The 27295-nt window shown below is 42.3% G+C and overlaps 6 protein-coding genes across 9 annotated transcripts; 3 read left to right on the top strand and 3 right to left on the bottom strand.

Moving 5' to 3' along the window:
- The first annotated feature begins 439 nt into the window (after window positions 1-439).
- Window positions 440-13911, top strand: LOC132262112 (rho-related BTB domain-containing protein 2). 4 transcript variants are annotated; one of them, XM_059761250.1, is made up of 12 exons: window positions 440-964; window positions 5899-6101; window positions 8451-8752; window positions 9113-9560; window positions 9624-9727; window positions 10011-10305; window positions 10809-10922; window positions 10998-11168; window positions 11236-11478; window positions 11542-11800; window positions 12001-12193; window positions 12345-13911. In XM_059761250.1, exons 2-11 carry the CDS (start codon window positions 5922-5924, stop codon window positions 12174-12176), a joined length of 2292 nt encoding a protein of 763 aa, XP_059617233.1. In that variant the 5' UTR covers window positions 440-964; window positions 5899-5921; the 3' UTR covers window positions 12177-12193; window positions 12345-13911. The 4 variants fall into 4 exon arrangements, with proteins under 4 accessions (XP_059617233.1, XP_059617232.1, XP_059617234.1 ...); XM_059761249.1 differs by having other exon boundaries at window positions 11983-12193; XM_059761251.1 differs by lacking the exon at window positions 12345-13911 and having other exon boundaries at window positions 11906-12097.
- A 195-nt stretch (window positions 13912-14106) lies between these two features.
- Window positions 14107-15574, top strand: LOC132262113 (gustatory and odorant receptor 22). Its single transcript, XM_059761253.1, has 3 exons — window positions 14107-14185; window positions 14245-14496; window positions 14551-15574. Exons 1-3 carry the CDS (start codon window positions 14134-14136, stop codon window positions 15558-15560), a joined length of 1314 nt encoding a protein of 437 aa, XP_059617236.1. The 5' UTR covers window positions 14107-14133; the 3' UTR covers window positions 15561-15574.
- A 172-nt stretch (window positions 15575-15746) lies between these two features.
- LOC132263430 (OTU domain-containing protein 5) lies at window positions 15747-18324 on the bottom strand. The gene is made up of 6 exons (XM_059763193.1): window positions 18203-18324; window positions 17966-18144; window positions 17354-17857; window positions 17135-17291; window positions 16281-17015; window positions 15747-16222 (listed from the first exon to the last, which is right to left on the bottom strand). Exons 2-6 carry the CDS (start codon window positions 18035-18037, stop codon window positions 16116-16118), a joined length of 1575 nt encoding a protein of 524 aa, XP_059619176.1. The 5' UTR covers window positions 18038-18144; window positions 18203-18324; the 3' UTR covers window positions 15747-16115.
- Window positions 18325-18469: 145 nt separating this feature from the next.
- Window positions 18470-22696, top strand: LOC132263423 (nonsense-mediated mRNA decay factor SMG5). Its single transcript, XM_059763185.1, has 4 exons — window positions 18470-18849; window positions 19022-21470; window positions 21779-22067; window positions 22139-22696. The coding sequence occupies exons 1-4, from the start codon at window positions 18818-18820 to the stop codon at window positions 22357-22359; spliced, it is 2991 nt and encodes a 996-aa protein (XP_059619168.1). The 5' UTR covers window positions 18470-18817; the 3' UTR covers window positions 22360-22696.
- A 120-nt stretch (window positions 22697-22816) lies between these two features.
- On the bottom strand, window positions 22817-24700 carry LOC132263434 (minor histocompatibility antigen H13). The gene is made up of 3 exons (XM_059763199.1): window positions 24476-24700; window positions 23508-24412; window positions 22817-22967 (listed from the first exon to the last, which is right to left on the bottom strand). The coding sequence occupies exons 1-3, from the start codon at window positions 24602-24604 to the stop codon at window positions 22874-22876; spliced, it is 1128 nt and encodes a 375-aa protein (XP_059619182.1). The 5' UTR covers window positions 24605-24700; the 3' UTR covers window positions 22817-22873.
- A 387-nt stretch (window positions 24701-25087) lies between these two features.
- LOC132263429 (transcription factor grauzone-like) lies at window positions 25088-27187 on the bottom strand. The gene is made up of 2 exons (XM_059763192.1): window positions 27013-27187; window positions 25088-26954 (listed from the first exon to the last, which is right to left on the bottom strand). The coding sequence occupies exons 1-2, from the start codon at window positions 27181-27183 to the stop codon at window positions 25518-25520; spliced, it is 1608 nt and encodes a 535-aa protein (XP_059619175.1). The 5' UTR covers window positions 27184-27187; the 3' UTR covers window positions 25088-25517.
- Between the last annotated feature and the right edge of the window lie 108 nt (window positions 27188-27295).

Below are 27295 nucleotides of genomic sequence, written 5' to 3'. Positions count from 1 at the left end.
TGCTGGCCGAAATATTTCCCTAATATTGTTCATGTACCAAATAAATGGCGTATTAGATTTCCAACATAAATTTATTTGGACAATTACACGTTATCGACACAATATTTTTTTATAGGTCTTTAGTGTGCATTGGGTTGTTTCCTGGATTCTATAAACTTTCCCTCATACTTTTGTGAGATTTCAACACTCATCAATGTCATACATGTCGTCCCACTATTACTTTTTCAGTTTTAAATTGTATGAGCGCGATATAAGGCCTCGCATCACTTTGGTCGCCGAATTCTGCTCCCGCGCAGACCTCTGCCATCCTCCAGGGCACCCGCACTGCCTCTGCTGGATTGACGTGGAACTCGTTGACATCGCCGCAAGACGTCAGACGGTCGAGAGAGTTCAAAAATATCACTGCGTCGCTGAAAAAATTGCACAATTTTCTCAGTGTGTTTTCAGTGTTTATCTCAAGAGGAAAGATTGCTCGTTTCTCCGTGAGAAAGTGTGTCTATTTTTCCCATTGCCTTTCACGTTGTCTTCTTGCATCTCCGCTAATATTTGTCGTGTTTTGATTGTGTCTTCAAGTGCCAAACTCAGGACTTGTTTGACGCATTGCGAAAAGCGCTGTGGAGAAATTATAGCAAAGGCGGAAAAGTCGGCCCGAATTTGTGTGCAATCCTCTTCAATTGGACTTCCTGTGGTATTTTTGTCCTGAAAATTCCTGCAATTACATTCTGTTTGGCAGGCAGAAGCTATTGGTTGACAAGAAAGACTGTTCTGTGAAGTGAAAAGTGTGAATATTCGGTGAATATTTACTTTCTTGCCATCTTTTCTCCCAGACTGTCGTGCTCAAGACGAAGAGGAGGAAACATCGCGACTTGTGACTGTGTTTTGGTGTTTTTCTCCCAACATCACGACTGAATGGATTTTATCGTCGAATCGCCGTCAATTTCAACATCTCTCTAAACTGCATGAGGTAAGAAAACCGTCGAAAATCGAAGGGTCTCCAAAATAGACTGAATTTCGTGTGTGTATGTAGAAATTGGGAAAAATTCGTGGGTTGTTTAAGGAAATCGATGATCGGACTTGACTACTCGAACGACTCGAACTATTTTGGAGTTTGAATTTTCGATGAAAAAATGGCACCAACACATTGGTAATAAATGAAAAGTGGCTGTTTACAAACATTTCTACTCAATGTGTAAATAGAATTACAAAGAAATGCCTCACACTCGTGCGGAAATGCAGTTTAAGAAGAACTCCTCCGCAGATTGAGGGGTTCGCACATAATACTTTTTCATGAATTTGATTCATGATTTGTCAAGCGGTTTTAAAATTTATATCGTCTCCATTGCTTCATTGGATGGTGAATAAATCTTCAGTCCATTGAAACTTTAAATTAAAGAGCCATGATTGATTAGTAGCTGTTTGAGCAGTGATTTGCCCCTCATTCGCCGTCTCAATGATCTGGACGACATTGACACGGCGCATTCAAGTTCCCTGGCCCAGCATAGCCAGAGCATAGCTCTCTCATCTGGCGCTGAAGTGTGTAAACAAAGTGCTGTGAGTGGACAAAGAATGACTGCATTCGCGGCGGTGAAGGGACTTTAAGAAATGTGGTTTAGCCGGCAAAGAAGGTCGGAATAAGCCAAAACTCACGAGAGAAAGAGAGTTCATTGTTGTCTGTGGCTCTCGCGACCAAAAAGAGGGTGGCGTGCTGACGTCAGCTGAGTGTGGAGGCACGTCAAAGCGAAAAATACCCATGCAATCATTCGAAGCTTCAATAATCAGACTGAAGATTAGATGAAAATGTATAGATAAACACTCGATTAGCCAAAATTTCGGGGGTTGCATTGATGTGAAGTTAATTTGAAGTAACCAAAACTGCGTTATTTTAACTTTGGCGAGGAATCAAAACAATTTTCGGTATTCCTCTGAGTTACACTTAGTTTTCTAGCACTGATTTCCCTATGCCGATCGCGGAACAGAGTTGTTCTTCGGCTCAGCTCTAAAAATGAGTCAAAAAGTGGAAAGCTACATGATACCAGAAATGACTAGAAAATGCTGAGACAATATGAGTGAGAATGTGAGATTTTTCTTATAATGAGATACAGACGTTTTTTCTCCATTACAATTCTTTCATGCTTTTTCATCGGCGCAAATTTCTATAAATACCACTTTGGACCATGTCATTTTTTATCATATTTATAGTTGAACTCTGTGCATGGATTGGCAATGTTTATCTTTGGCTTTAAGGTCAAGTCTCGCGGTATTATAAAGTTGATATAACCACCACTTTGTCGATTTTCTTGTCTCATTCGATAGTGCAGAAAAATGTGTTTTGTTTACGTGAGTCGGATAAAAGAAAGACAGAGAGTGAAACACCAAAAGAATTTCCAACACGAGTGTGTGAGCTAAATATAGATATCTTCTGTTGCTTTTTGTGTTACTTTTTATGTTATTTTGATTCCTCTTTTTATTTGCTTTTTGTTGATTCTTTTTTCTCTATACCAATTCAGCTCTGTGCAGTGTCACATTTATTATTTAACATAATATTTTCTTGCTGTAATTGTTAACAAAAATAGCTCAGCAGTTATCATTTTTTTATTCCCCACTCTTCTTTTAGACGTGTAAGAAGGCAAGATCGCGATAAGTTTTACAAACACTTTGTCGCCGCCGCATAGCAATAATAATTGTTCGGGTTTTTTTACTGCGACATGAGGGCGTTTTGATAAAATGTACAAGAGTGTTGTGATAAGGCGGGGAAATCTCTTGAAATTGACAGGGGTTAAGCCATTTGGAATGCATTGACTTATTTCGGGGTTTGATATTGATTCCGGGGAGCTTTCTGAATGTACATAAAATACAAGTTTTATGACTCATGCCAAATTTGGCTTAAATTGAATGCAAGCTTTTACTTGCTAAACACTTGCTAAACGTTTGATAAATGCATGAAAATTTAATGCGTTAGACGCCAGAAACTGTGTATTCGACTATAATCTAAAGTTGTTAAATGTAGATTTGTTGAAATGCTAGGATTACAGAAAACTAAATTAGATATGAATCTGACTGACTGATAAGTTAATATGTGCTAAAGTGCAGACCAAATTGATTTTCCCTCCCTGAAGCCATTTGGAAGAAATCGTTTGAAATCTCTTTGGTAAACTTGATTCAATAACTAAAGTCGCAAAAATCCAGCTAGTTCAGTCCCAAGTAATTTATTGAACTTTTACAAGCTTCTACTTCTATTTCGCCTAATAAGAATCTTTTTATCCCATATATCTAACCAATTCTAGTATTGAACGGACGAGTTAGTCTATTCCAGTCCATTCGAGTCTATTCAGGCCCTGGCTTCGCAAAAAAAACATCTGATGTCTGATGAGATTTGCAATAAAATTCTTGTGTCTCGTGGAGAAATGTTAATTTGCTCATTGACATTTGCTAAAACGTGCGCGCTTCCCTGTTGTTCCAGTTACTTCATCTGCAGCCATCCGGATAAATGCCACGGGGAGTAAGGCATAGCGAGAGAGGCTTGAGTTGATCTGCCAGTGTTTTCAGCTGATGGAAAAAAAGTCTCCATCGTGTGGATCTACATTTCCACGTGATAGAAGCACGCGCTTTATTTTTCTAGCACATTTGCACAATATTATTACTCATTATAGCCCAGACACATAACAAGTCTCACGGTTTTTCTATCCTCCTCTGCAGAGTGGGTGGTTGACTGGCGCCTAGTGTCTCTATCAGGTGCTCACACATCGTTTTTCCATCCCTTTTCACCCCGTCGCGCTGGATATCGCCACTTCCACATTTGTATTTACATTTCACCATCATTTAGTCACTCTTCTTCGTCTTTATTTTTCTCGATGAGGTGCCAAGAGAGATACTGAGAAACGCGCGATCTTTGTATCAATTTCTGCATTATGAGCAAACGAACGAACGAAATGCCAACAGCAAAATGATAAATATTTAATCAACACATACGACAAGGCTTTGTGCTGATGAAAATAGCTAAAGTACAATTAAAGACGTATAATTAGCGCCAATTATTCATTCACCATAGAAAAATGTGATCATGTGACACAAATGTTCAGCTTTCCAGATGAGCCATATGCAAATATTTGACTCGATTTCTTGGACTCTGTGTGCCAGAAGCTCAGACGACATCATTCGCAACCGTGCAACTGAAAGTCAACACAAGAATTGTGAATGTGTGGCACGAAAAGACGTAAAAAAAACTTTATCGCAAAAGTATCCTTCAACAACACTTCCCGTTTCGATTACTCGCAAGCACTGTCTATCGGGTCATTGAAGATCTTTTTATACCTAATCTGAATGCCAAAACTCTGGTAAATATAATTGAGAAATTTGGCCAAAAATTCAACTTTCGCCACTTGAGCCCCTTAAAAGTCGTTTCGAGTTGACATGATCATTGTATAAACGACTCGAAATGTTGATAACCTCAGCGGACTTAAAGATTCCAAAAAAAATTTCTCATACGAATTGTGGAAAAATTGCGCATTATTTCACTTTTTCATCATTGTAGGTGGTTTTAAGAACAGAACATCACTGTAGATTAGATTTTCTGTTCAAACTGCTTCATGAGACCTACAAAAAAGTGTCTTGTTGGCTGAAATTAAATTTTAATTTAATGTCATCTTTGGTTTGTTTGTAATCTAGATTCTTAAAGCCTTGATTATGATATTATGTCTAAATTTAAGTAGAATAACCTATTTTTTATTTACTTAGACTATCTTTGAGACAACTATTATATATGATCAGTAAGAAGAAGTATTATTGTTTCGTGTATTGATAACATTATCATTTTAATATTGCTATTATTAATTTTCACTGTTATATTAAATGTGATTCGAACTCAAATCCTTTGGAACAAGAAACTTGCTTTGATGCTATTGATCAACTCTACTATATTGACATTTTATCTTTTTCCTCTAATGCAAATTTATAAACATATTATGAATAGTTATAGGCATGACTCTTGAATTGTCTATATTTGCTTCATTGATTTCGGTTGAAACGATTTTTTTTCTGCATTTCACCAAAAACCACTGACATGAATACTTACCTTCCAGGAAGTGATTACAATTGCAAATTTGTGCACGCCTCCAAATGAGATGCTGGAATTTAAAACGGTGCTTTTTGGAGGTGGCTTTTTCTCAGAAATATTCTTCACGGGCGCGCAATCTCTTGTTATGTCGCACTTGAAAAGATAATGCGCGTCTCTTGTGTGTACGTGAAAAAAAGTCAAGTTAATTGGTCTTCAATGAGTTTTTGCCACGAGGTTGGAAGTGAGCAATGCGGTGGAATTATTGATATTTTAAGTGGTTGATTGATTGAATTTCAATTGGCCACAATGACTTCAATTACACAAATTGAGCTGACAATCTAATTCCAACTCGTCGGTTGGGATGGAGAAAACAGGTGGGAAGATTCGAGAAACGGGGGATCAATTAATTTGCCAATGGAAGGCACACGATTATTATTTATAGTGTGTGTCTGCTGGTTGTCAATTAAGACCATGGTTGTCTTTCGCTGCGCCCCGGTCAGAGAATCAATTTAGCGCTCTCCCTCATGTTTTACAGCCTCGTTCGCACTTTCTTGCTTCCTTCGTCGACTGTTTTACTCGGCAAGATTATGCTTAAAGAATTACTTGACGATACTGTGTGGTTACACACCGAGGAAGTTCATTGACGGTCGGTGCCATTTCGCAGTTTATGTTCCTTCGTTTTATTCACAATGGCTAAATTTGTATTAGAAGCAAAAGTCTCTCCCCAATTCCTCATGCCCATGGCTATTGAGGAGAAATTGCACCCATAATTATGGGTTTATGTATTTATGAGATTCTATGCGGTGAATGAATCAATTAGTAAACCATGTATTGATGCCTTGCAGACATTCTCACCGGGCATGGCAGAATGGACAACGAACAGCCACACCAGGAGCTGGTGAAATGTGTCCTCGTCGGCGACACGGCGGTCGGAAAGACGCGCCTGATTTGTGCCAGAGCGTGCAACAAACACGTTTCACTTTCGCAATTGCTGTCGACGCATGTGCCAACTGTGTGGGCCATTGACCAGTACAGAATCTACAAGGATGTGAGTATCAATAGAGCTGCAAATTGCACGCCCTGCTATCTCTCGCGCCAGACATTGCACTCTCTGTTGTTCCGCCATGCAGTCGGAAGGGTTACTCAAGCTCTTCCTCACCACACAGCATCGCTGCTTGTTATGGCGAAAGGCTTAACCAGGGAAATATTGGTTGTAATGCACTCATTACACTCTATTTTTCTTCCTGACTATATAGAAGTTTGTATCAAAGACGTAAGTTAGCTCGATTGTTCGTTTAGTATTGGGAATAAGAGTACTTCGAAGTGTTTTCTGTTTTTTCATAGTTACCATCGAACTTAATTTCATCGATCTTGTCTTATATTCCAGTAGCGTAAAAAATTAAGCAAAACATGAAGATATCAACTACATGATTATTATTAATTGCCTCTGTTCTGATAGCAAGAAAACTCATTTGTGTAGTTCATTCGCCATATCCACGCTAAGAAGTCTTGCTTTTCAAAGTTGCAGACTTTAAGTCCAAAACTTACAATAGTATGTGCCTCTATGTGCAACGATGTGCTATACGAATCATTCTCATTGAGAGTCAACTGGGAATTTCTGCTTCTGAAATGGGAGAGCAGACGAAGAGGGACAAATGGAAGAATAAACTTTAATGCATTGGAAAGTGGATGAGTGCATGAGAGTCTATTCATGCTATTTATGGTGTAGAAGTGAAGCTGTTTGAGTCTGCAAATGGAAGTATCAGACGGGAAATAAGTAAAAATCTTCTGTAGAAGCTTCGCGCGCAGAAGAGAGAGAGAGAGAGAAATTGACCTGTCTGTAGGGGGAAAAAGTATTGAAAATTAATTTAGAAGCGATTCAATAACCGCTGTAGCTTGAATTGATGGGAAAGCATTTACTTTATGGCGCGCGCAAAGTGCAGAGTTGCGTGGTGAATGAAAAATACTCATTAAACATTCAGTGGCCGAAAGCGGGAAATGAGTAAATTTATGAAAATGTAATGGCGTGCGCTTAAAAGGGTTGACGAAGAATGAAAACCTCGTGTTTGCTATTTATACTGCTGAAAGTCCATCTATGAAAGCGCGACATGGATGAAAGGAGAGCTGCATTGAGGATTACGTGACTACGTGGACGGCCTAAAGACATAAAAAAAAACTTTTCTTTCTGTGTCACTTTGTCTGCAGTGCCGAAAGAATTGTTTATGACTTCCGTGTGATTCGTATAAGAATATCATTTCTGGCATGTGCAGATCATTAAAGATTCGAATTTATACGCATCTCTACATTTTTCCATTCCGCACCTTTTTAGTCAAAACACTATTCGAAAAACAGTGGTGAGATTAATTATTCAGTCACCATGCTATTTTTGGGCAGCTGAAAATTAGCACCCATTTAGACAATTTAGACAAGCGAGACAATAATTTCGCACGCTGGTGATAAAAAGAAATTCCAAGAGATGATAAATGACGACAGAGGTGCAGCATAGCGATCAATATACAGCGTTTTATTCTGTCGGGCACGATGATGATAGTCTGTCTGACGTGTAAAACATAACGTAGGAAATGCATTAATAATTGCAAAGCTCGTGCTTGATTGTAAATAACTTGGTCAGTAATATCCATTCACTTTCCTCAAACCTTCAAAGTAATGCACACAGAACAGTCAGTTCCATAAAAAAATGCTATTGTGCGCAAATGAGCATTAAAAATTGCTTGTTGACGATTGTTTGTGAATCACTTTCCGCTTTTTCTAGCACATTTATTTCCCGATAACTAGCTGAACAGAGATTCGCAATTGTGTTTAATCTAAAAGATACTCTAGCAGACATCCAGATCTTGATATTCGTAATCTCAATATTTTAAAACATCTGGATAGTTTCAAGCTGTATAATTGGTAGAAACCTAGTTTGTACTCTTCAATAATTGCTCAATATAACGATTGCAGGAAAAAGCGGAATTGCTTTTGCGTGGCAGAATCTATTGAGATAATTTGTGTGGTAATTGTTCTTCAATTTTATTGTACGCTGTACGGTAAATTTTCTTATTATACGGTACATGTACTTAAAATTCTTCTTCCTACTGTATATTTTTTTTCTTCCTTCACGTTATCGCGTGGATCGCATGTATCAAGAAAGAATATTTAGATGTTTTTGACGGTATTTTAAAGTTGCGCGATGTTGTTTTGCGACAGACAAATAAGCTGTGTGTCTTAAATTCAACAAAGCTCCTCTAGGTCGATCACTCGCGATAGAGTGAGAGAGGGGGTGAAATTCCTTAGCAAAATGCGTATAAATGAATCTCATTCAATTGAAAGATTGAAAAACACGAAGAAGGGAATCTATTTTTAACACCAAGCGTGCTGTTGCGATGCCTTGCAGGTGCTGGAGAGATCATGGGAGGTTGTGGACGGCGTGAATGTCTCCCTGAGACTGTGGGACACTTTTGGGGACCATGAGAAAGACCGGCGCTTTGCCTATGGACGCTCAGATGTTGTTCTGCTCTGCTTCTCCATCGCCAATCCCGTGTCGCTGCGCAACTGTCGCGCCATGTGGTATCCAGAGATCAGGCGCTTCTGCCCGCAAACACCAGTCATCCTGGTGGGGTGCAAGAATGATCTGCGGTACATGTACAGGGACGAGACGTACTTGTCCTACTTCGGCGATCGGAGTCCTTTTGTGAGGTGAGCAATTTACCGCAAGAAACGTGACGCAAATTTGAAATTTATGCTGACAATGGTTAAACAATGAGATTAACTCTTCCGCAAATATTATTCTTTATGCCATGTGGTAAATATTTTCAAAAATGTGTTAGGTCACGTCAAATTGGACATTTAAATGAATTATAATGCTTATTTTCTTAGCTTTAAATGTTCGTTTCTCCCTCTTTGACAAAATTCGCTCAGGAAATATGTTAAAAGCAGGTAAATTAAAGTCAACTTCTTGAAGCTTCTGTAGTTTGTGGCCTCTTTACACACTTCCACCCTTGGCATGCTGCGAGGGAGTCTGTATTCAATCCTTCTTGTCTGATTATCTTCTTGCAGGGCGGCCAGGAAGTCTGATCTCGTAATGCCGGACGAGGCGAGAGCCGTAGCGAAGGATCTCGGTGTGGCGTACTATGAGTCGAGTGTCTTCACTTATTTTGGTGTGAATGAAGTCTTTGAAAATGCCATTCGAGCGGCATTGATCGCGAGGCGACAGCAAAGATTCTGGATCACAAATCTCAAGCGCGTTCAGCGTCCGCTGCTTCAGGCGCCCTTCCGACCACCTAAGCCTCCGCCCCCGGAAGTGACAGTGATCACAGGCACGCATTCAAAGGATATGTTGACGATGCTCAATGGCCAGCGATACACTGACTTGGTGCTTGTGGTGGGCGCTGTGCGATTTCCTGTACATAGATTCGTGTTGGCGGCAGGATCAAGTGCTTTTCACAGGCTTCTGACGATGGAATTATCGGATTTGGGCGCCAGGAGCAGTAGTGAGTCGAGCATGGTGAGCTGGAGAGGTTTGTTTTTGCGTTAAATGTATTGTAAAATTGAGTGCATTTGATTGCAGGTCAGTTCAACGTACGGTGATAATTCAACTGCCGACTTCAACGAAGACACGGAGTGCCTTCTGAGATGTGATCCTCAGTCTCGAGGTGCGGTCCAGCCACTGAGGTAAGTTAGCTCTTTAGGTGGAATTCACTAATAGTCTGTTAAAGAGCAAGAAGACTCAAGTAGTTTGCAATGTTCCCAATCTAGGATCACGTTTACAGAATTTCAAAAGTAATTCTATTTTTCCATAAGTAATTTCGTGTTACTAGAAGTTAATTTAAATTCAACATCAAGTCTTACGATATTTACAGCCAGTATGCGAAAATAGAGATCAATTCTTGGAAGAGGCAACAAAACAGGTTGTTTGATTTTCTCATTATTGGCATCTTATTTTTATACATTGTAGAATGTGGGAGCAATTGAAGCGTCGCTCGAGCTATCAAGCACTTCCGACGCACGAACCAAAGAAGCCGCCGAGTGATCTCTTCCGTGAGTTGCATCATCCCGTGTTCCAGAGCATCCGCGTCATTCAGACGACCGAGGGCAACGGCGGGGGTTCGGCTGGGCTCTCCAGTTTGTCCCTGCGCGCTCAAATGCAGACCATCGTGAGCCTGAGCAAATTGATTACGCCGCAGGCGATGCAACAGTGCCTGAAATTCATCTATTCGGGGAGCATCGATCGCGAGTGTCTAGACATGCAGGTGAATTGGGATCACATGGGAGGAAAGCACAATATCATTGCATCAGAAGAGCTTGGAGTGGAAAATCACCTGGCATCTCATTTATCACAATCTCTAGACTTACCTTCTTTAGAGACACAACATGCAAAGAAATACAATCTCACAGAGAGAGTAGATTAGGAGGAAAAATTCACAGAATAGGGTGATCATCTACTTTGGGCATTGAGATCTCGAGTGGATGGTCATTCAGTGCACAAATCAAAGAGAAACTGTACAGTTGAAATCATACTTAGTTGACTTGAGAGATATTGATGTAATTCTGTGTCACTTTCGACGTTCTTTCAGACCGCTTCAATAGGATTACTTCTGGTAATGGAAATTTGTAACTTGTCCAATGTTCAAGAGATTATAATTTTTAGTGAGAAAGAGTTGAGAAAGAAGATTTAGAGATGCAGATGATGTTGTTGATGATTATTAATGCGAAATGCCTATAATAATGTTGCTCTCATGTCGTCCTTTTTCAGGAAATTCGACAGGCAGCAGATTTTCTGGAATTACCACAATTGTCGGTACTTCTCTCCAATATTCAGTCCAATCAGAACTTCATGAATGACGAGACAATTCAACACTATTCCACGGTGAGTTGGCAGTGCTTCAGTCGCCAATTAATACCATCTGACCCAATGTGTTGTTTTTTTTCTCCGCACAATTAGTGTGTCCGGAAAAATCTGGAGAAATTATGTGTGAATAGTGGATTGTTTGGTGACTTGAGCTTCGAACTGGACGATGGTCACGTGAAAGCTCACCGGGCTATTCTTGTGGCGCGCTGCGACGTCATGAGAGCTATGCTCAACGGCGACTTCCGGGAAGCTCATGCCAATGTGGTGAGTCACGAGATGATATTCTGATCTTCTGGTAAACTCTTCTAATGCTTGCAATGATCTTTCGCAGATTGTCTTTCCGGGTGTGACAGAGTACACATTCCATAAATTACTGTGTTATCTCTATACAGACGAAATACCTCCAATATCTGCGGATAAATGTCTGAATTTACTAGAATTAGCCAATAGATTATGTTTACCTAGATTACTGAATCTTGTAGAGTGTCGCGTTATAGAGGATTTAACGAGAATGTCACAAAGCGAGAGCAGTGAAGCTGTGGAGCATTGCCTGAAACTCCTGGAGCCGGTGAAGGTGAGTCAAAAGATACTTCATAATCTCTCGAACAATGAAAAATAATGCTTGTCTTCGTTTCAGCTCCACAATGCCCATCAGTTGGCCGAATGGTGCATGTCATACCTGTGTGTCAACTACAACATAATCTGTCGCGTGTCGCCCAAGAGCTTGAAGGCTCTGCATCCGGACAATCAGGACTACTTGCGGGAGCACCGCTGGCCGCCGGTGTGGTATCTCAAGGACTATGACTATTACCAGCGCTGCATGAATGAAATAACGAGAGAGATGAAGGACAGCAAAAAGTCGCCTGACGATGAGGGCTGCCTGTGCTTCTCTGGAGGTAATTCTTTGGTTTAATTTTCTCTTCAGTTCGCTCCTTAGCACTGCCTGTCCCGCTTTCTCCTCCGCAAAAGAATATTCTGTGTAGTAATTGATATTTCGTTAGTTCCCCTGAAAGCTTTTATCCTCTTTGGCGATATTAGTGAGTTCACAAAAGGATTAATATGTGGAAAATGGGAAAAGTGTTTTGTTGGCTGACAGGCAAATCGAGGCGCACGGCGGACTCTTCGACGGTGGGCGGCCAGCAACAGCGTGTGCCTCTGACTTCTCAGCCGACGCCAGCCGAGGCGGAATTGGCCGCGGGCGGCCTCTATCCCAGCCAAGACAATTCCGTGCATCAAATTGAGGGGGACATCGAGGCGGACCTCAATCTCTGACATCCACCAATCTGGAGGTGAGATTAAGTTTTCACTCAGTTCATTTTTACTGTCCACGATCTATATAAATCCTCGACTTGTGATCTTAATTATGATGCGACGAGTAAATTTTGCAATCTGTTGCAATTGAAGGTTTTTGACAAAAGAGTTTCTCTGTCTTCCTTTCAGGTCACTCCACTTCGTAGTGACTTTTCCCATTCTCCTCTGCTTCATTGCCAGCATCCTGAGCATCCTCATTGTCTGTCAGCTGTACACCTGATCGTGTGCGTAATCTAGGCGATTCATCTTCTTCTGTTTGTGTGCAGATTGAATTCTGCCGAAGTTTTGTTTACTTAAGAGAGTGGCAAAAAGTGGGACGCACACGCACCAAGAAGAAGGATCAAGAGTATGATTTTGAAGAAGAAAAGCACATAATTTTATTCCTTTTATACAGTACATTAAGTGATGGATAGATTTTAATACTTTGTAGACTTGATTTTTCGTGCAGAAAATGTTGTCCGTAGATTTAAACAAAGTCAATATTTTTTGAGACATTTAAGTCAGAAAAAAAATTGGTGAATGAAAGATTTATGGTGCTTAAGAGAAAAGATGATGTGAAATTTATTTTTTAACAAGAAATTAGTTCCGAAATGCATTTTTCTACATTTACACTCAAAAAAAAGGTGAATTCTTAATGATACCAAGAGATGAAAATTGCAATTGGTAGAAAAATGAGTGTGTTTTCCTTAATGTCTTGAAGCATTTGCATTTAGAATTAAATGGGACAAATTAAGAAAGATTAGGATGCATTTTAGTTTGAAATCTTAGAATATTTACATTAAAAACTTTACTAGAATTAATGATATCGATATTAATGAAAATTTTTGATACGTGAAGAAAACATGAGGGTGAAACATTTTGTCGATTAGTGTAATTCAACTAACTTTTTAATTATGAGTGAAAATCCTTTTAACATCATTGATGAATATCTCTACGTAATTATACTCTTTGTATAAACTAAGAAACTACGTAAAAGCATACATAAAAACACAACAACAAAACATCCAAGAAACTTGCAAAAAACTGCCTGACGAAGAAATTCACTAAATAAAATACCATTTTTTATTGAAATGCTTGATGGAAAATATACTAAAAGTAAATTGTCTAAATAGAAAAGAATACTGCAAAGAGTTTAGCTAAAATTAGTGGAAGGATATTTGATTTGTGATAAAAAAAGAGAGACATTTAGTGTGATTTTGAACAAAACAAAATCACACGTGAGGACTGATGAGAATGAAAAAAAAAAATCAGAAATTCTAGGGAAAGAGCAATTGTATAAAAACACCAATTTCCCTCTTCTTTTCACACCGTCAAAAATGCGATTTACTGCTAGGAAGGGAAGATAGGAGAAGTTCTGATTTACTGGAAAATTTCATCAGCTTTCCAATGAATCCTCACTTGCTACAGTCGGTTCCAGAAATGGCTTAACGGCAGAGTTTTTTCGAAACCCTTGCATTTTTCGTAGTAACTCATGTAGAATGAGATTAAAATGTCCTGCAGTTCTTCTCCTATCAATGAATGAAAAAAAAACTAGGTGAAACATGAAATATTATTGACTGTGCAATATTTAATTTAGAAACGTAAAGAGAATGAGATAAAATGAGAATTAGCTCAGCTTTTTAGACATGTCAAATTAACTAATTATTAAATTTAGCTATTAACACTTTTCAATATTAAAGAGAGAATAAAATTTCTTATATACATTGAAGAATGTGTGCGCTTACTTACTATTTTCGCCTCGATGAATGATTCAAGACATGAATTATTAGCAGACTGGCAATCAAGTGGACATTAAGGAGGTGTTAAAAGTCCATCGTAAGGAGTGAACTTGACCATTTGTCGTTTGGAAGTTGCGGTGACCAAAATGATTCGTCCGGAGGACAATTTGAGCAAAGTGTTGAATCCCAATCAGCGACAAATGCTGGATGATGAACGTCGCATCGCGAAGAAAATCAAATTGCTGAATGAACGTGAGTGATTTGAAGGCATCTACGTGAGATTTCTGATGAAATTTGAATTATTTTGGCAGATCAGGGATCAGCGTCGAAAGTTTTTTTGAGGGCGCAAGAGCAAGAAAACGACCCTGAACTCCTGGATTACCATGATAGCTTCTACAAGACAACGAAAAGTCTGCTGGTGTTATTCCAAATTATGGGCATCATGCCGATCATGAGAAGCCCTTCAGGCACAAATCTGCCCAGGACGACTTTCCACTGGAAGTCCAGGGCGTTCATTTGGGCGTACTTCATATACGGACTGGAGACAATTGTGGTTGTCTGGGGTAAGAAAGTTCAGGATAATCACATCCAAATCTGATACTCTTCCACTGTTGCAGTGGCTCGCGAGCGTATCGCCAGATTCTTTTCCACTACGGACAGGCGCTTCGACGAGGTGATCTACAATGTGATCTTCATGAGTATCCTCCTGCCTCACTTCCTGTTGCCGGTGGCGTCTTGGCGCAATGGCTCAGAAGTGGCCAAATTCAAGAACATGTGGACCGACTTTCAAGTGCAATATCTCCGAGTCACCGGCACTCCAATCCTCTTTCCCACTCTCTATCCGCTCACGTGGGCGCTGTGCTTTGTCTCGTGGGGTCTCAGCATTGCCATCATCCTCTCGCAATACTATCTGCAGCCGGACTTTCAGCTCAGCCACACTTCTGCTTACTATCACATCATTGCCATGCTCAATGGCTTCTGCAGTCTTTGGTACATCAACTGCACAGCCTTCGGCCTAGCTAGTCGAGCACTGTCCAAGCACTTGATTGACACACTGAAGAGCGAGAAGCCGGCAGAGAAACTGACGGAGTATCGTCATCTCTGGGTGGATCTCAGTCATCAAATGCAGCAACTCGGACGCGCCTATTCCAACATGTACGGCATCTATTGCCTCGTGATCTTCTTCACTACAATCATAGCGACCTATGGTGCCTTGAGTGAGATCCTAGATCGCGGTGGAACCTTCAAGGAGCTGGGACTCTTCGTCATCATGATCTACTGCATGAGTTTGCTCTTCATCATCTGCAATGAGGCTCACGCGGCCACAAAGAGTGTCGGCCTAGATTTTCAGGACGTACTGCTCAACGTTAATCTCACAGCCGTGGACAACGATACACAGCGCGAAGTTGAGATGTTCCTCGTGGCCATTTCTAAAAATCCGCCAACGATGAATCTGGACGGCTTTGCCACCATCAATCGTGAGCTCATCACCAGCAACATTTCCTTCATGGCGACTTACCTGGTGGTGCTGATGCAATTCAAGCTCACGCTGCTTCGTCAAGCGGCCAGGACAAATTTCCTGGCCTCCCTAAAGAGTAATGTAACCTTGCAGAGAGTTGTTGATTGAGAAGATATTTAATAGAAAGAAGAACGAACCCAGAAGTCCAGGTATAACCATTTCGTTTCGATTGCATTATTATAAATAAATGAACGATGAAGTGTTTTAATTAATTCATGTGACGATCATAAATAGGAAAATCACCCGAAAAAGCAATTGAATTCCTTTAGGCTTTCGTCAAAAATGCATAAAAACTCCTTCAAAATATCATTTATTACACGGAGTAGTGTTTTATGGGGCATAAATTGGTTTAATCACAAGAAAAAAAGTTTCTTTATCGCTTTAAGATAAATAACCAAAAACGGGATTATTGTACAATGGTGGTTTTTTCCTTACCATGTATAATTTTTCACATCTTACATAAACTATACAATCGAATGGGGTGTAAATTCAAGAAGTTTCTCAATTCTCTCTCTCTCTCTGTTTCTTGCTCTTTCGCGACCACTTAAAGATTTAACTGACACTGCTCACAATTATTTCCCAGGATGAAGAGAGAATTTACACGAAATTATAGCCACAAATCGAAAGGATTATGAATTGAGAGAATGCTAGAGTGGCGAGAATCTACGGCGAGTCGTAATCAGAGTGTTTCTGCCGCACCTTTATGAAGTCCACGCGTGACATGTGGAGAGCTTTTTGGATCATTTCCTTCTCTGTCATTTGCATATCACCTGTAGAAGTAAAGATCATCAGCACGTGTGTGATTTTGGGCTGTTCAGAGTCACTCACCGTCGTCCGCATAGGAAGACTCGAGAAGAGATTGGTAAAAGAGCGACAACGGCTTCTGATCGGGACTCTCCTCGCGACTCGATGGTCCTGGCGTCGATGTGGGCGTCCTCTCGGGGCTGTTCGATCCGGATTGTGGCCGTCGTTTCGCCTTCTTCCCGTAGTTGAGATCACTGTCCCTTTGGCCACTTTCTTGGACCGGTGTCTCGTCTTCCAGACGTCGTCGTCGGCGCCTCTGCCGCTCCGCCGATGACGAATTGGCCCCGTTCTCGCTGTCGCTGAGCCTGCTACTGGCGCTCTCGGCCGACGAAGAACACCCGCTGAGATCCATCATCGTGGAGGAGCCCGCCCCCAAGTGATTCCCACTCACTGCCGTTGAAGTCACGGTGGAACTGCTCCCGGACGATTTTTGAGCCTTCTGCTCGCGACACCACTGCAAATACGACTCACGGGCGATCTGCTCCTCAATCGCCTCATTTGTAGCCTCCCAATCCGTCGTCTTCAGTTTGTCCTCGAACATCGTCTGCTCGATCTCGAGATCTTCACTGAGGCGCACGGCATCACGCACTTGCTTGAGATCCAATTCCTCGGGCTTGTAGCCTGCCAGGCCCAGGCCGACGCCCACGGACGCCTTGAAGGGATCCAGGATAGCGTTGTAGTGAGAGCAGCGCTGGTACGACAAGCGCAATGGCTCATAACCATTGTCACTCTGTCCGGAATTGAAGATGTTTATTGGCTCTGGAAGAGAGAGTCATCAAATTTGCATGGTTTCACAAAAATGAGACGACAGATAAGGCAATTTGCAAACACTTTCAATCCCTACTGATTGATGCCAATGATAAAGTTTGCCAACTCACTCGTTTGATAGCAGTACAGCTCCACGGGACGATTGTATATCTCTGACATGGCCTGAATCTCAATGTGATTCCCATGGACGTGGTTCTGTCTTTTCCTCTGCACGTAGCTGGAAATGTCCTCAGTGACGAATTGTGCGAAATATTCGCGATTTTGGTACTGAAAGTGCACAAAAAGAAAAGATTAATTGGTGAAGAAAGCCTAGAATGAGGAATACTTACAATGTAGTCCAGAGTCTGTTGTCTTATCACTTCATGCATGTCTTGATCGCCATAGATTTGGAGTGAAATGGCGCGGAAGAGACAAGCTCCGTCCTCGACAATCTCTTTCACGATCAACCCACGTTCCGTCATGGCTTTTACAAACTTTTCATCCCGCTCTGTCCACTCTTGCGGCGTCAACTCAGCATCCCGCTGGCCAATGTGCTCGTCTCCGCTGTTATAGCCAGAGAAGGACTCCTCCAGGAGCTCCATCACGCCTCCGGATACATTTGTAGTGCTGCTATGACTCGTTGTGGCGCTGGCAAGGTTGTTGTTGTGCGGACTGGAGCTTCCCAGTGGGAAATGGGGACTCTTGGAGTGCTTCTCGCGCTCCCCACGTGTATCTGTCCGCTTGTGATCGCGCTTCCGGAGACTACAGCTTTTCTGGGGCGTCCTGCGGTGTCGCCCCACATTCTCCTCATACACATGACTACTACTGTGCCCTCGCTTTTCGCGCTGCGGACTCTGGAAGACACCGTGAGATAACTGTCAATTACACCGCCCAGAATTCCTCCCATGCCACGGCATTCCGTGTAGTGCAACCTCCTCAATCATCTATAAATATCAACTTACATTATTCTGAGTCTGTTCCTCTTTGTTGCCCTCTTCTGACGACTTCTGGTTGATTAGTGGTTTTATCGTCATTTTGCAGTTGACTTTTACACGCTTGTAATTGCCCTGATTCACACCCTCTGTGCTTTATTCGACGCTCTAGACGCTGCCCTTCACACTTCACGCGATATCGACATATTCTGAAAGGGGGAAAGCAGGTAAAAAGAGGACTTTTCTCTGTGAAAAAACCTTACATACCTCAAGAAGATTGACAGCCATATTGGAATTTTATTTTTTCCATGCCGCCTGAAGTTAGCAGAGAATCTCTTCGGAAAATTATCTCTCACACCCCGAAATACTGGAAATTTTCACATCTAGCATGTGTTTAAGACTTGTGGGAAAATCAATGATGCTCAGGGAAATTTCTTTGCAAAATTTACCACTTTGTTTATGAAATAAGGGGACAAAATTTTCTGGCGCGCTTTTTCACCTCCGGAAATTCTCTCCGAATTTTCTCGAAACGTCACAGTCGCCATATTGCTATTTTTCCAACAAAAGTTCTGCGAAGATTTTTCTCACGCGGAAAAAGCAAGGAAGAACAGTGGCAAGAGGCGTGAAAGTGCGTCCGTTTGGTGGAAAACGTGCAAAATAGCGCCCAAGACGTGTGCGGAGGTACGGGAATGCGGTGGAAGGGCGCCCTTGGTGATATGATTAGAGTGCCAGGCGTTGAGCGAGTGCTTGATACGGAGAAAAATGATATTCCGTCTTGATCCTGACGTCATTGGAGAAAATGGTGAAATAATTTGACGGCGGTGCGATATTGAGAGAGGTAGAATTATCAACTAGCGCGTGAAAATATTGCATTTCAAAAGCATGGAATGCACCAGTCATCATCAGCTTTACAGGTGAGTTTGGCCGTGTGTTTGCGCCTGCATTCGGGCTGTTTGTACCCCGTGAATGACCTTGAGCACTGAGGTGTGCGAAACTCGTGAATGAAAACTCGGAGTCCCCGGAGTCTTGCAACCGGTCAGTTCTTTTGGATGACATAATGAATCCCCACGCGCTTGTCTTTTTCAGATCCCTCCTATCGACGGCGAGGCACTTGGATGAGCAGAAATCCTGGGAGAGCCTCTCGCAATTGCTAGGCGAGGATGTGAAGCAGAAGCGGCTGTCGATTGTGCGGAAGTGCGAGTATCTAATCTACCAGGACGATGAGACTGTGAGTCCGAAGGCGAGGGTGCTGCTTTGGCGGAAGGGCTTCTACGAGCCCATCGCTATGGCGAAGCGTTTGGTGCGCAGTAAAATTCCCACGCTGGAGGAAATGAAGAGCCTTGAGGAGTTTATTTTGAGTGCCATTGAGCGTCTGAAGGTGATCTTTATCACAGTTGAGAGACGCTTTGATCTGGATCTGAAGTTCCTCATTGATCTCGGCATCTTTGGGTGCGCCGATGTGAAAACGGACGTGGAGAAGAGCGAGAATCTGTCTGTAGCTTCCAGGAGCTACGCTCTGGACACAATTCACGCCTTGGCCATCTCTCTGGGAGATTTGCATAGATACTATCTGGATTTCTCCTTCCCAAACGCGCTTGGGACTGCAGAAGAAGCTGCAGCGTTCTATTTCGAAGCCTTCAAGTTGAATCCGAAAGTGGGAATGCCACAGAATCAACTGGGAACGCTGCTCACGGACAAGAATCATCATCTGGATGCTGTTTATCATTACTTTTACGCTCTGGTGTGTTCTGTGCCATTCGATCCAAGTGAGGAGAACGTAGCAAAGATCCTTTTGGAGAATGCCAACTATCTGGAACATCTGGACATGGAGCAAGAGGACTATGAAATGACAGTGAAGGATTTCCTGGCGCGATTCATACTTGTGGCAGACATCTTCTTTTATGACAAAGAAGTGGCGGACTTCAGTGGACTTTGTCATGCTCTTTTGATTGATCTGAAATCGATGTTGGAAAAGCGAAGAACTGTCCTAACATCAGACATGCTGTACAAGATGACAGCAATCATGTTTTTCTGCATGGCAAAGCTGCAGCGAGTGAATTCGGAGAAAGTGCATCACTTGAACGCCTTCCTCCTGGCCATTTGCGCTCAGATGATTGCCTCGTGCATCCAACAAGTGGAGGAGTTTGCAGGGCATCGCGAAGAGCAGAATAGTCAGTTTAAAGAAGCTTACTTACATCGCTATGAAGCTTACGATAAGCGTGTGCGTGAGGCGCGCAAAGAGCGACAGAAGGTTCAGGACAGAATGCCAAAAACGCCCTCGGCTTCTTCATACTCAGACAGGAATAGTCTCTCAGTTGGAGGAGGATCCAGTCAGATGGAGAAGGGAGTTCAACAGACAACTAAAGATGCCAGGAAAGTCAAGTCAACGAAGATGAGAAGACGTCGCAAGAGGAGACAATCTTCTGTCTCTTCAGAGAGTGATCTCACGTCCAATTTTGACTCGGAATCTGAATCCTCAGATGTCTCTTCAGTGCTTTCAGACACTGATGATGAGGAGGAGCAGGAGACGAATGCTTCTGTAGTGGAGAAGGAGATCTTCAATGACTTCTCTATGATTAATCTCAATGGATTGACATTCAGTGATGTGCAGATTCCTACCGATGGGGAAGATGATGACGTTGTTATCGAGGAAGAGACCATAATGTTTCCTGGGAATCAACCTGAAGTGGATGTGGAAATTGACAGAGAGGAGGAACCTTCATCAGAACCACCAAAAAAGATGAAATTTAAGCAGAAGTTCCACAAAATTGATCCAAACATCATAGTTGAGTTCGCCCAAACAGAGATCACTCTTCAGGCGCTGAAGCTACTGTTTGAGTGGCTGAGGAATAATCGAGAGATCGTAATAAGTTGCCAGCAGACAAATCCTGAGTTCATCCATCAGACCATGGCCCTCCTCAACTACTTTAACATTGACATTTTCACCAGCAAAGTCTTCTTCGAGCGACAAATGCTTCACGTGGCAGAAGTGAGAGAGGATCTTCGGGGGCTGTTTGACGAACGCCTGCACATCCCAATCCGGGAGGACATGGCGCTGAAGCACTTTTCGCTCTTTGCGGCCAATCAGGAGCACTTGGACTGGGAAATGTCGGCCAAACTCGCAATATCCACGTGTGAAGAGAACATCTTGAGACTCTTTAAGATGCTGGACTTTGGCTTCTACATTTGCAAAACCTTTAAATTCAATTATGTATTTTGCACTAAGGCCAGAGTTTTCGTGGAGAACTTTCTGGCGAAGAAGAAAAAGCGTCCGAAGCGTGCAAAAACAAAGAACCATGACTCACGCGTGCGCATCTCGAGGCCGAGTGATGCCTCTGAGGAGGATGGCGACAGCAGTGGCGGCAGAAGGAATCCAAAGAAGGGCTACTTGAGGAACCGCAATGGAGACAGCGTGATCAATGTGCCGGACAATGAGAAGAACAGCAAGAAAATCGAGGATGGCGATAAGAACGAGAAATACGCCTTGATGGGAAAACTGTGGCTGAGGAGCGAAGTGAAATCTCTGGAATCCAAGGTGAGTTCGTCTTATCGTTAATAGCATTCCCAAAAGCATTATTATATTTTCTCGGTTATGAGTTTATGTGAATTTTAATAACTACTTTATATGGCTGAGTTGATAAGAAAGTTAGAAATTAATGTTCATGTGAGACTTTTGTCCAAAACTGCCTTGCATACTATGATTTACTTCCAACTAGGAGCATATTTATGTGATGAATATCGAAATACCAATTCAAAACTATGGCGTTAAATATTACTTATTAACATTTTCCACAATGTGACATTTTTGGATGTCTTTTCATTTTCGTGTCCATCGACGTGCAGATCAAGAAGCCAAACGGCCTACACTTGACGCCCTACTTGATGATGGACTCCAAATCACTCACGGAATTCCAGGCGACCGTGAAGAGTCTGGTGAAAGCGCGCAAGTTCGTTGTTCTCATCCCAAATGCTGTGCTATCGGAATTGGATGAACTGAAGAAGCATAGCGACGGCGCCAGGAATGTCATCAGGTGGTTAGAACATGAGTTCAGCAAAGGCAATCGCTTTCTTCGCTCTCAGCGTGATCACGAAATCCGCCCTTTGCCTCTATTGAAGATCCCCAAGAAAATCGGTGAGTTTTCAATAAGGATATATTTAATGTTGAGTGTGAGAATGTCTAACCGACCGTCTTGTTTTCGGCAGATCGCGAGGCTTCTGTCTTTCTGCAGATTGCCCAATTTTGCAACTACATTGTAACGAATCAAATGAATCCCGATGGCAGTACAGATGTTGTGACTTTGCTGACTGGGGAGAACTTGATGGAGAAAAAGTGCCCGCATTTCAGCTTCTACGGCATTCTGAATTCCATTCCCGTCAAGTTCGACCAAATCCAGGGATTCTATGCCAAATACAGGAAGAAGTGAGTCCACAGCTCGATTTCGATGGTCAAGAATTCAATGACTCTTCAGTGGCGCGCCGCACTTGTGGACCTGGAGGTTGCGAAGACTGTGTTCAGACATATCTTCTCCTCCTAAGCCAGTGGCGATCCAATTGTTTTGCCGTTGCGATGTTGGAAGCGCATGTTCACCCTGGAATTGTGGCGACACTCCTCCTTAGCATCTTACCCTGGAAAACGATCAAGAACATACGGGGCGACGAAACACCTTTCTGGACGGTTGTGCAGTGCGGCAGGAAAGCACTCTGTTGACCGCCTTACTTTATTCGTTCTTTTTCTCACTCTGTTTTCTGCTCAATTTTTAATCGTCCTACTATTTTGTCTTTCTGCTTTTACGATGTTAATCTTTAGAGATATTTCAATGGAATTAAATGGAATTACAAATTTTGTGTATAGACTTGTGCGCGATCTTCGCATGTCCTATATTTTTATCACTCCTGTACAACACACACACGCACTTTCCGGGATGGGGAAGAGATGATTTACTTAGTCTTCTTGGCCTCCTTTTTGCCTCCACTACTGCTGCTTCCCTTCTTCTCGGTTTTGCCTTCCTTCTCTTGAGGATTGTCGTCGTATCTGCAAAGAGCGAACGCTCGAGTCAATTACACTTGGAAACGTAATTATCTTCGTGTGGACTTCAAGTACCTAAATCTACGAAATATTTAAGTTCAAATTCATGTTCAATATCTCCACGTGTTCATCAGCATTAGAGAATTGAACCGAATCGAAATTAACCGGCTCGTTTGCCGCCGCTTGTTGCATTTACAGCGGCGTAACAAAGAATGCTGAATGTGAGTATTGCAATTAATTTAACTTTGACATGTGGGGAAAAAGTGTTATCAGAAGACACTTTAGTGTGTCGAAAAAAGGGTTTTAAATTCGATTTTAAAAGCAGATCTCCAAGGCTTACGGCATGGTATCAAAAAGAATTCTTGTAACAATGAGATTTTTTCAATTGAGTTTTTAGTTCTCTATCGCCGCCAAATCACCTAGGTTCAGGTTTCCAATTGACCTCAAATTGCAACGCCCACAATTTAGCAGAATGGAAGTCATTGTCCCGCGCGACGTGACGTCAGGACGTTTGTCCTGACGCATGCTTATGACTCATATACTCACGCAAACATGGTCTTGATGTCGCCTTTGACGAGCGCCACGGCCACGGGCGTACCAATGCAGGCGGGCACAAGGTAGAGCAGCGCCGGCTGAGCGTGTTTGAACACGTGCATCACGAAGATGGTCGTCATGAGGCCCAGGAAGTACGCCACGAATGTGGCGTAGAAGTACAGTCGGCTCTTGCGCTTCAAGCTCATGTCGAAGCGCAGCAGGAGAGCGATAAAGATGCCAGGGATCACGATGTCGCCGAGTCCTAGCATGGCAAAGTTGCTGGCGCTGAGGCCGTTTGTGAGGAGATCTTGCGGGAAGACGAGCTTGATGGGCGCCTCGAAGGACTTGGCCACGGTGACCATGACGTTAGTGCCGAATACCCAGAAAATGTCGTACACGAACAGCCCACTCAGCAAAATGCAGCCGGTGATGACGTTGTTGAGCCGCAAAAGCGCCACGGCGTTCACGGCGAACGCCACGCCGAAGAGATTGTTAGCGATCCAGTGCTTCTGCAGCGAGTACCAAATTCCCACCAGCGTGGACATGAACAGGCACGCCACGTCGTAGGACGTGAACTTGTAGTTGATTATGTCCTTGCGGTGGTTGCCCTCGCCCTCTGTGAACTGAAGCTGGAAAGGGATGTTGGGAATACTCGTGGGCACCAGCACGTTGATCACGGGGCTCATCAGGTTGCTGAGAGCCAGCACGCCGAGGCAGAAGAAATAGCCGGTGAGCAGGAGATTTATGTAGTCTCGTGAGAAAATCTTGAAGAAGAGATACAATCCGAAGAGGGACACGGAAGCTATCAAAGGAAACATCATTGCGTCCTTTGTGTTCATCCGCTCCGTGCGGTCCTTCGACTGTGAACTGCTCTTGTTGAGGGATCTAACGGAGCCGAGGAAGATGGGTAGCATCGCCTGCAATGGAACGCACACAAATCCTCAGTCCGGAGCTCGAGATTGCTTCCGTGGAAGACTCACCATCACCACGAGACTCCCATATGCCACGGCGGTGCCCTCTAGAGTGGCGGGGGGCTTCCCGCTGGACGTTGTCGTCTCTGTTAAGTTCTCGGCCGCCTGCTGCATCACATTCTCCACGATATCAGCCATTCCTCCAGTTTTTGCACGCCTAATCACACCCTTTTGCAGCTCGAAAACAAGGAAATCCAGGGAGAATGACACGCACTCACAAATCGAACGTCGCCGAGCGAAAGACGGTTTATGACGTGCCTTTTAATCAGTTGTAAAATATGTAATATAATACAATCCGCGCGTTTTATTACATTTCAGCCGTAGAAAATTTTCCCATCAGAATGAAATGCTTTTATTCAGTGATATTCACCTGTATCGCCTATATATTTTTGTTCCTGTTGCTTCTTCTATTGTAATGATTTTTAAAGAAAAGAAAGGGAAGAAAAATTGTGGCTATAAAGTAATTCATAAAATTTCAGCGGAGATTTTAGAAGAAAAAACGAAAAAACCCATAATCTTCATCATCCTTCTTCAGTGAAATTTTTGATATTTTGACTACAAGCAAACTACAAGGAAAATTCCATTTCTCCTTAACATTGAAGACTCCAATGTTACTCCCGAAAATTCAATGATTTCAGCAAATAAAACTCATTTCACTTTTGCAAATTTATTTGTTTCAATTTCGTACAAGTAATTCATAAGTAAAAAGCGTAAAAAGTCAATCCCTCTCAAACCGCAAATGAAAAATAAATATTTTTTCTAGCTACAAAATTTCATTTTCACAATTTTACCTATATGTATATAAAATAATGTATAATTAGTTATATAGTCCCTCACACCACACACTCAATTTCATACACAAGTATTTAAAATTCTAGCACGTTTAGCACTACTAAATATGCATGAATCGCATAAATCAAATCGAATTAGGTATTAGGGAAAAATGTGTCGAGACGATGTAAAATTAGATTTTTTTTAAATACTACCTACTCTTAAGCGATTTCTAATAAATATTATCAAGAAAGGTACATTATGAAAATTTCACGCTGTTTTAGGAATCAGTGGTTTTCAGTTTGTTTTTCTTATCAATCATGACCTGATACTCTTTAGGATGCTTCCTCTTCTGATGCATGTATTTATTCGCGTTGCTGTTAAACTGCTTTGGGCAGAAGAGGCAAGTGTAGAGGATCTGGTTGTAAGTGTGGGTCGCCATGTGTTCCCGGAGATTAACTGGCTTTTTAAATGACTTCTTGCAAAGGTTGCATTTATGCTTTCTTTCAACTATGTGAGTATATTTCACATGAGCCTGAAGAGCCAAACTATTCGGCGATTCCTTGTCACAAATAGCACATCGGAAAATTTTCCCAGATTCGTTCTCAATGTGACGTTTCATGTGGAGCTTCAGCTTAGACTTGTGACTGAATCTGTGACCACAGAGAGTGCAGGGAAAAGTCTCGATCTTCTCACCAGTGTGAAGCTTCATGTGGCGCAAAAGCATATCCTTATTCTTAAATGTTCGCGCGCACGTTTCACACACGTGATAATAGTCTTTTGTGTGCATTTGTCGAATGTGAATCTTCAGGTTGCCCTTTATGGCAAACGCCTTGCCACAGTCCGGACAAAAGTGGCTCTTATCCTCTTCCCTGCAATGTACATAGCTGTGCATCTTGAACCGAAATTCCGTCATGAAAGACAGTGGACATTTTGGGCACTTAAATATGTGCTCCTCCTTTGGTGTGTGGCTGTTTAATTTATGCAATTTCAATCCAATACTGTTCTTGAAAGTGTTATTGCATTCATGGCATTTGAAGGCATCCGGGTTCAAGTGGTAAGCGCGATGATCCAGGATTTTTGACGGTCTGTCCAGCTTAACATCGCAACAGAAGATGTATCCTCTTCTCTTATGGCTCTCGCGAAAGTGATCCCACAAATCTCCCAATTTACCAAATGATTCCTCGCAAATGTGACAATCCATACGGAAGAACTCCTCAATATTGCGCTGATTCTCCTCCAAAATCTTCTTCTTTAAATCCTTCTCGTTTTGTCTTTTCTGGGCTCTTAGTTGTGATTTGCTGGGTTTTTCAGATGGCTTTACTGATTCCGCAGTACAATTGTTACTGGCCAATTCCGAATTATCCGGCGTAGGCATAGACAAAGATGAAGATTCTTCCACAATTACTGAAGATTTTCTGGGTCGTCCTCGTTTCTTTGGCAAAGGCTCTGCTTTACTCAACTTTTCCTTTACTACTGACTCTTCCAGTCGATTTATTTCTACCCTCAGATCATAGCAAATGATTGGAAGGTCTTTAATATCCACCATCTCGATGTCTGGTTTGATATCGATGTCCTCAATGATCCTCCACTCCCCATAAAGATCTCTGAGGCACTTCTCGCCTTCGCGGATTCTCGACACGAAGTCTATGCAAGCCTTCGCCGAGTTCAGGCATTGTCGGCAGATAAACTTTGGCCAGTTGTCTGTCTCTTGAATCTAAAACGCAACAGAAGAATAAGCAAGGAAACCGACAAAAGTCTAGGAAAAATTAAACCATCAATCCGAAGCAAGATTTCAGGGATCCGTGAAGATCATCCTGGAAAACTGAGGAATAATCCGATGTCTTGCCAACACAGAAGCGACACACTTCGTCACTTTTTGAGGTTTCACTCTCCACTGATAAATACAAGGATGAATTACTGCCTATATCTTGTATCTTTTCCATTTTTGCTTTTGACTAGCTTCTTGTTTGTAAACAACTTGGACGGCTTCCCCTTTTGACAGCTGCAGCAGCTGCAAATAATCAAGGGTCAACCATTCTCCGGATGTGGTGTACA

Source organism: Phlebotomus argentipes, unplaced genomic scaffold, assembly GCF_947086385.1.
Source record: "Phlebotomus argentipes unplaced genomic scaffold, Phlebotomus argentipes genome assembly contig_15, whole genome shotgun sequence".
In the NCBI taxonomy this organism is placed as follows: domain Eukaryota; kingdom Metazoa; phylum Arthropoda; class Insecta; order Diptera; family Psychodidae; genus Phlebotomus; species Phlebotomus argentipes.
The sequence above is the reverse complement of the archived record's forward strand: the minus strand, read 5'-3'. Positions and strand labels throughout refer to the sequence as shown.

What these genes read in the sequence shown, in the direction of transcription:
- LOC132263429 (XM_059763192.1), bottom strand. Translation starts at nt 27,183, where the DNA reads ATGGAAAAGATACAAGATATAGGCAGTAATTCATCCTTGTATTTATCA. An exon ending in AATCTTGCTTCGGATTGATG is followed by an intron (nt 26,955 to 27,012) that starts GTTTAATTTTTC and finishes GTTGCGTTTTAG; the next exon opens with ATTCAAGAGACAGACAACTG.
- LOC132262112 (XM_059761249.1), top strand. Translation starts at nt 5,922, where the DNA reads ATGGACAACGAACAGCCACACCAGGAGCTGGTGAAATGTGTCCTCGTC. An exon ending in CAATTCAACACTATTCCACG is followed by an intron (nt 10,923 to 10,997) that starts GTGAGTTGGCAG and finishes CCGCACAATTAG; the next exon opens with TGTGTCCGGAAAAATCTGGA. An exon ending in GGGAAGCTCATGCCAATGTG is followed by an intron (nt 11,169 to 11,235) that starts GTGAGTCACGAG and finishes GATCTTTCGCAG; the next exon opens with ATTGTCTTTCCGGGTGTGAC.
- LOC132263423 (XM_059763185.1), top strand. Translation starts at nt 18,818, where the DNA reads ATGGAATGCACCAGTCATCATCAGCTTTACAG. An exon ending in TGAAATCTCTGGAATCCAAG is followed by an intron (nt 21,471 to 21,778) that starts GTGAGTTCGTCT and finishes ATCGACGTGCAG; the next exon opens with ATCAAGAAGCCAAACGGCCT. An exon ending in GAAGATCCCCAAGAAAATCG is followed by an intron (nt 22,068 to 22,138) that starts GTGAGTTTTCAA and finishes TGTTTTCGGCAG; the next exon opens with ATCGCGAGGCTTCTGTCTTT.
- LOC132263430 (XM_059763193.1), bottom strand. Translation starts at nt 18,037, where the DNA reads ATGACGATAAAACCACTAATCAACCAGAAGTCGTCAGAAGAGGGCAAC. An exon ending in GCTGTACTGCTATCAAACGA is followed by an intron (nt 17,016 to 17,134) that starts GTGAGTTGGCAA and finishes TCTCTCTTCCAG; the next exon opens with AGCCAATAAACATCTTCAAT. An exon ending in GTCTTCCTATGCGGACGACG is followed by an intron (nt 16,223 to 16,280) that starts GTGAGTGACTCT and finishes TTACTTCTACAG; the next exon opens with GTGATATGCAAATGACAGAG.
- LOC132262113 (XM_059761253.1), top strand. Translation starts at nt 14,134, where the DNA reads ATGCTGGATGATGAACGTCGCATCGCGAAGAAAATCAAATTGCTGAAT. An exon ending in AATCAAATTGCTGAATGAAC is followed by an intron (nt 14,186 to 14,244) that starts GTGAGTGATTTG and finishes TTATTTTGGCAG; the next exon opens with ATCAGGGATCAGCGTCGAAA. An exon ending in GACAATTGTGGTTGTCTGGG is followed by an intron (nt 14,497 to 14,550) that starts GTAAGAAAGTTC and finishes CCACTGTTGCAG; the next exon opens with TGGCTCGCGAGCGTATCGCC.
- LOC132263434 (XM_059763199.1), bottom strand. Translation starts at nt 24,604, where the DNA reads ATGGCTGATATCGTGGAGAATGTGATGCAGCAGGCGGCCGAGAACTTA. An exon ending in ATGGGAGTCTCGTGGTGATG is followed by an intron (nt 24,413 to 24,475) that starts GTGAGTCTTCCA and finishes GTTCCATTGCAG; the next exon opens with GCGATGCTACCCATCTTCCT. An exon ending in GACATCAAGACCATGTTTGC is followed by an intron (nt 22,968 to 23,507) that starts GTGAGTATATGA and finishes CGCTCTTTGCAG; the next exon opens with ATACGACGACAATCCTCAAG.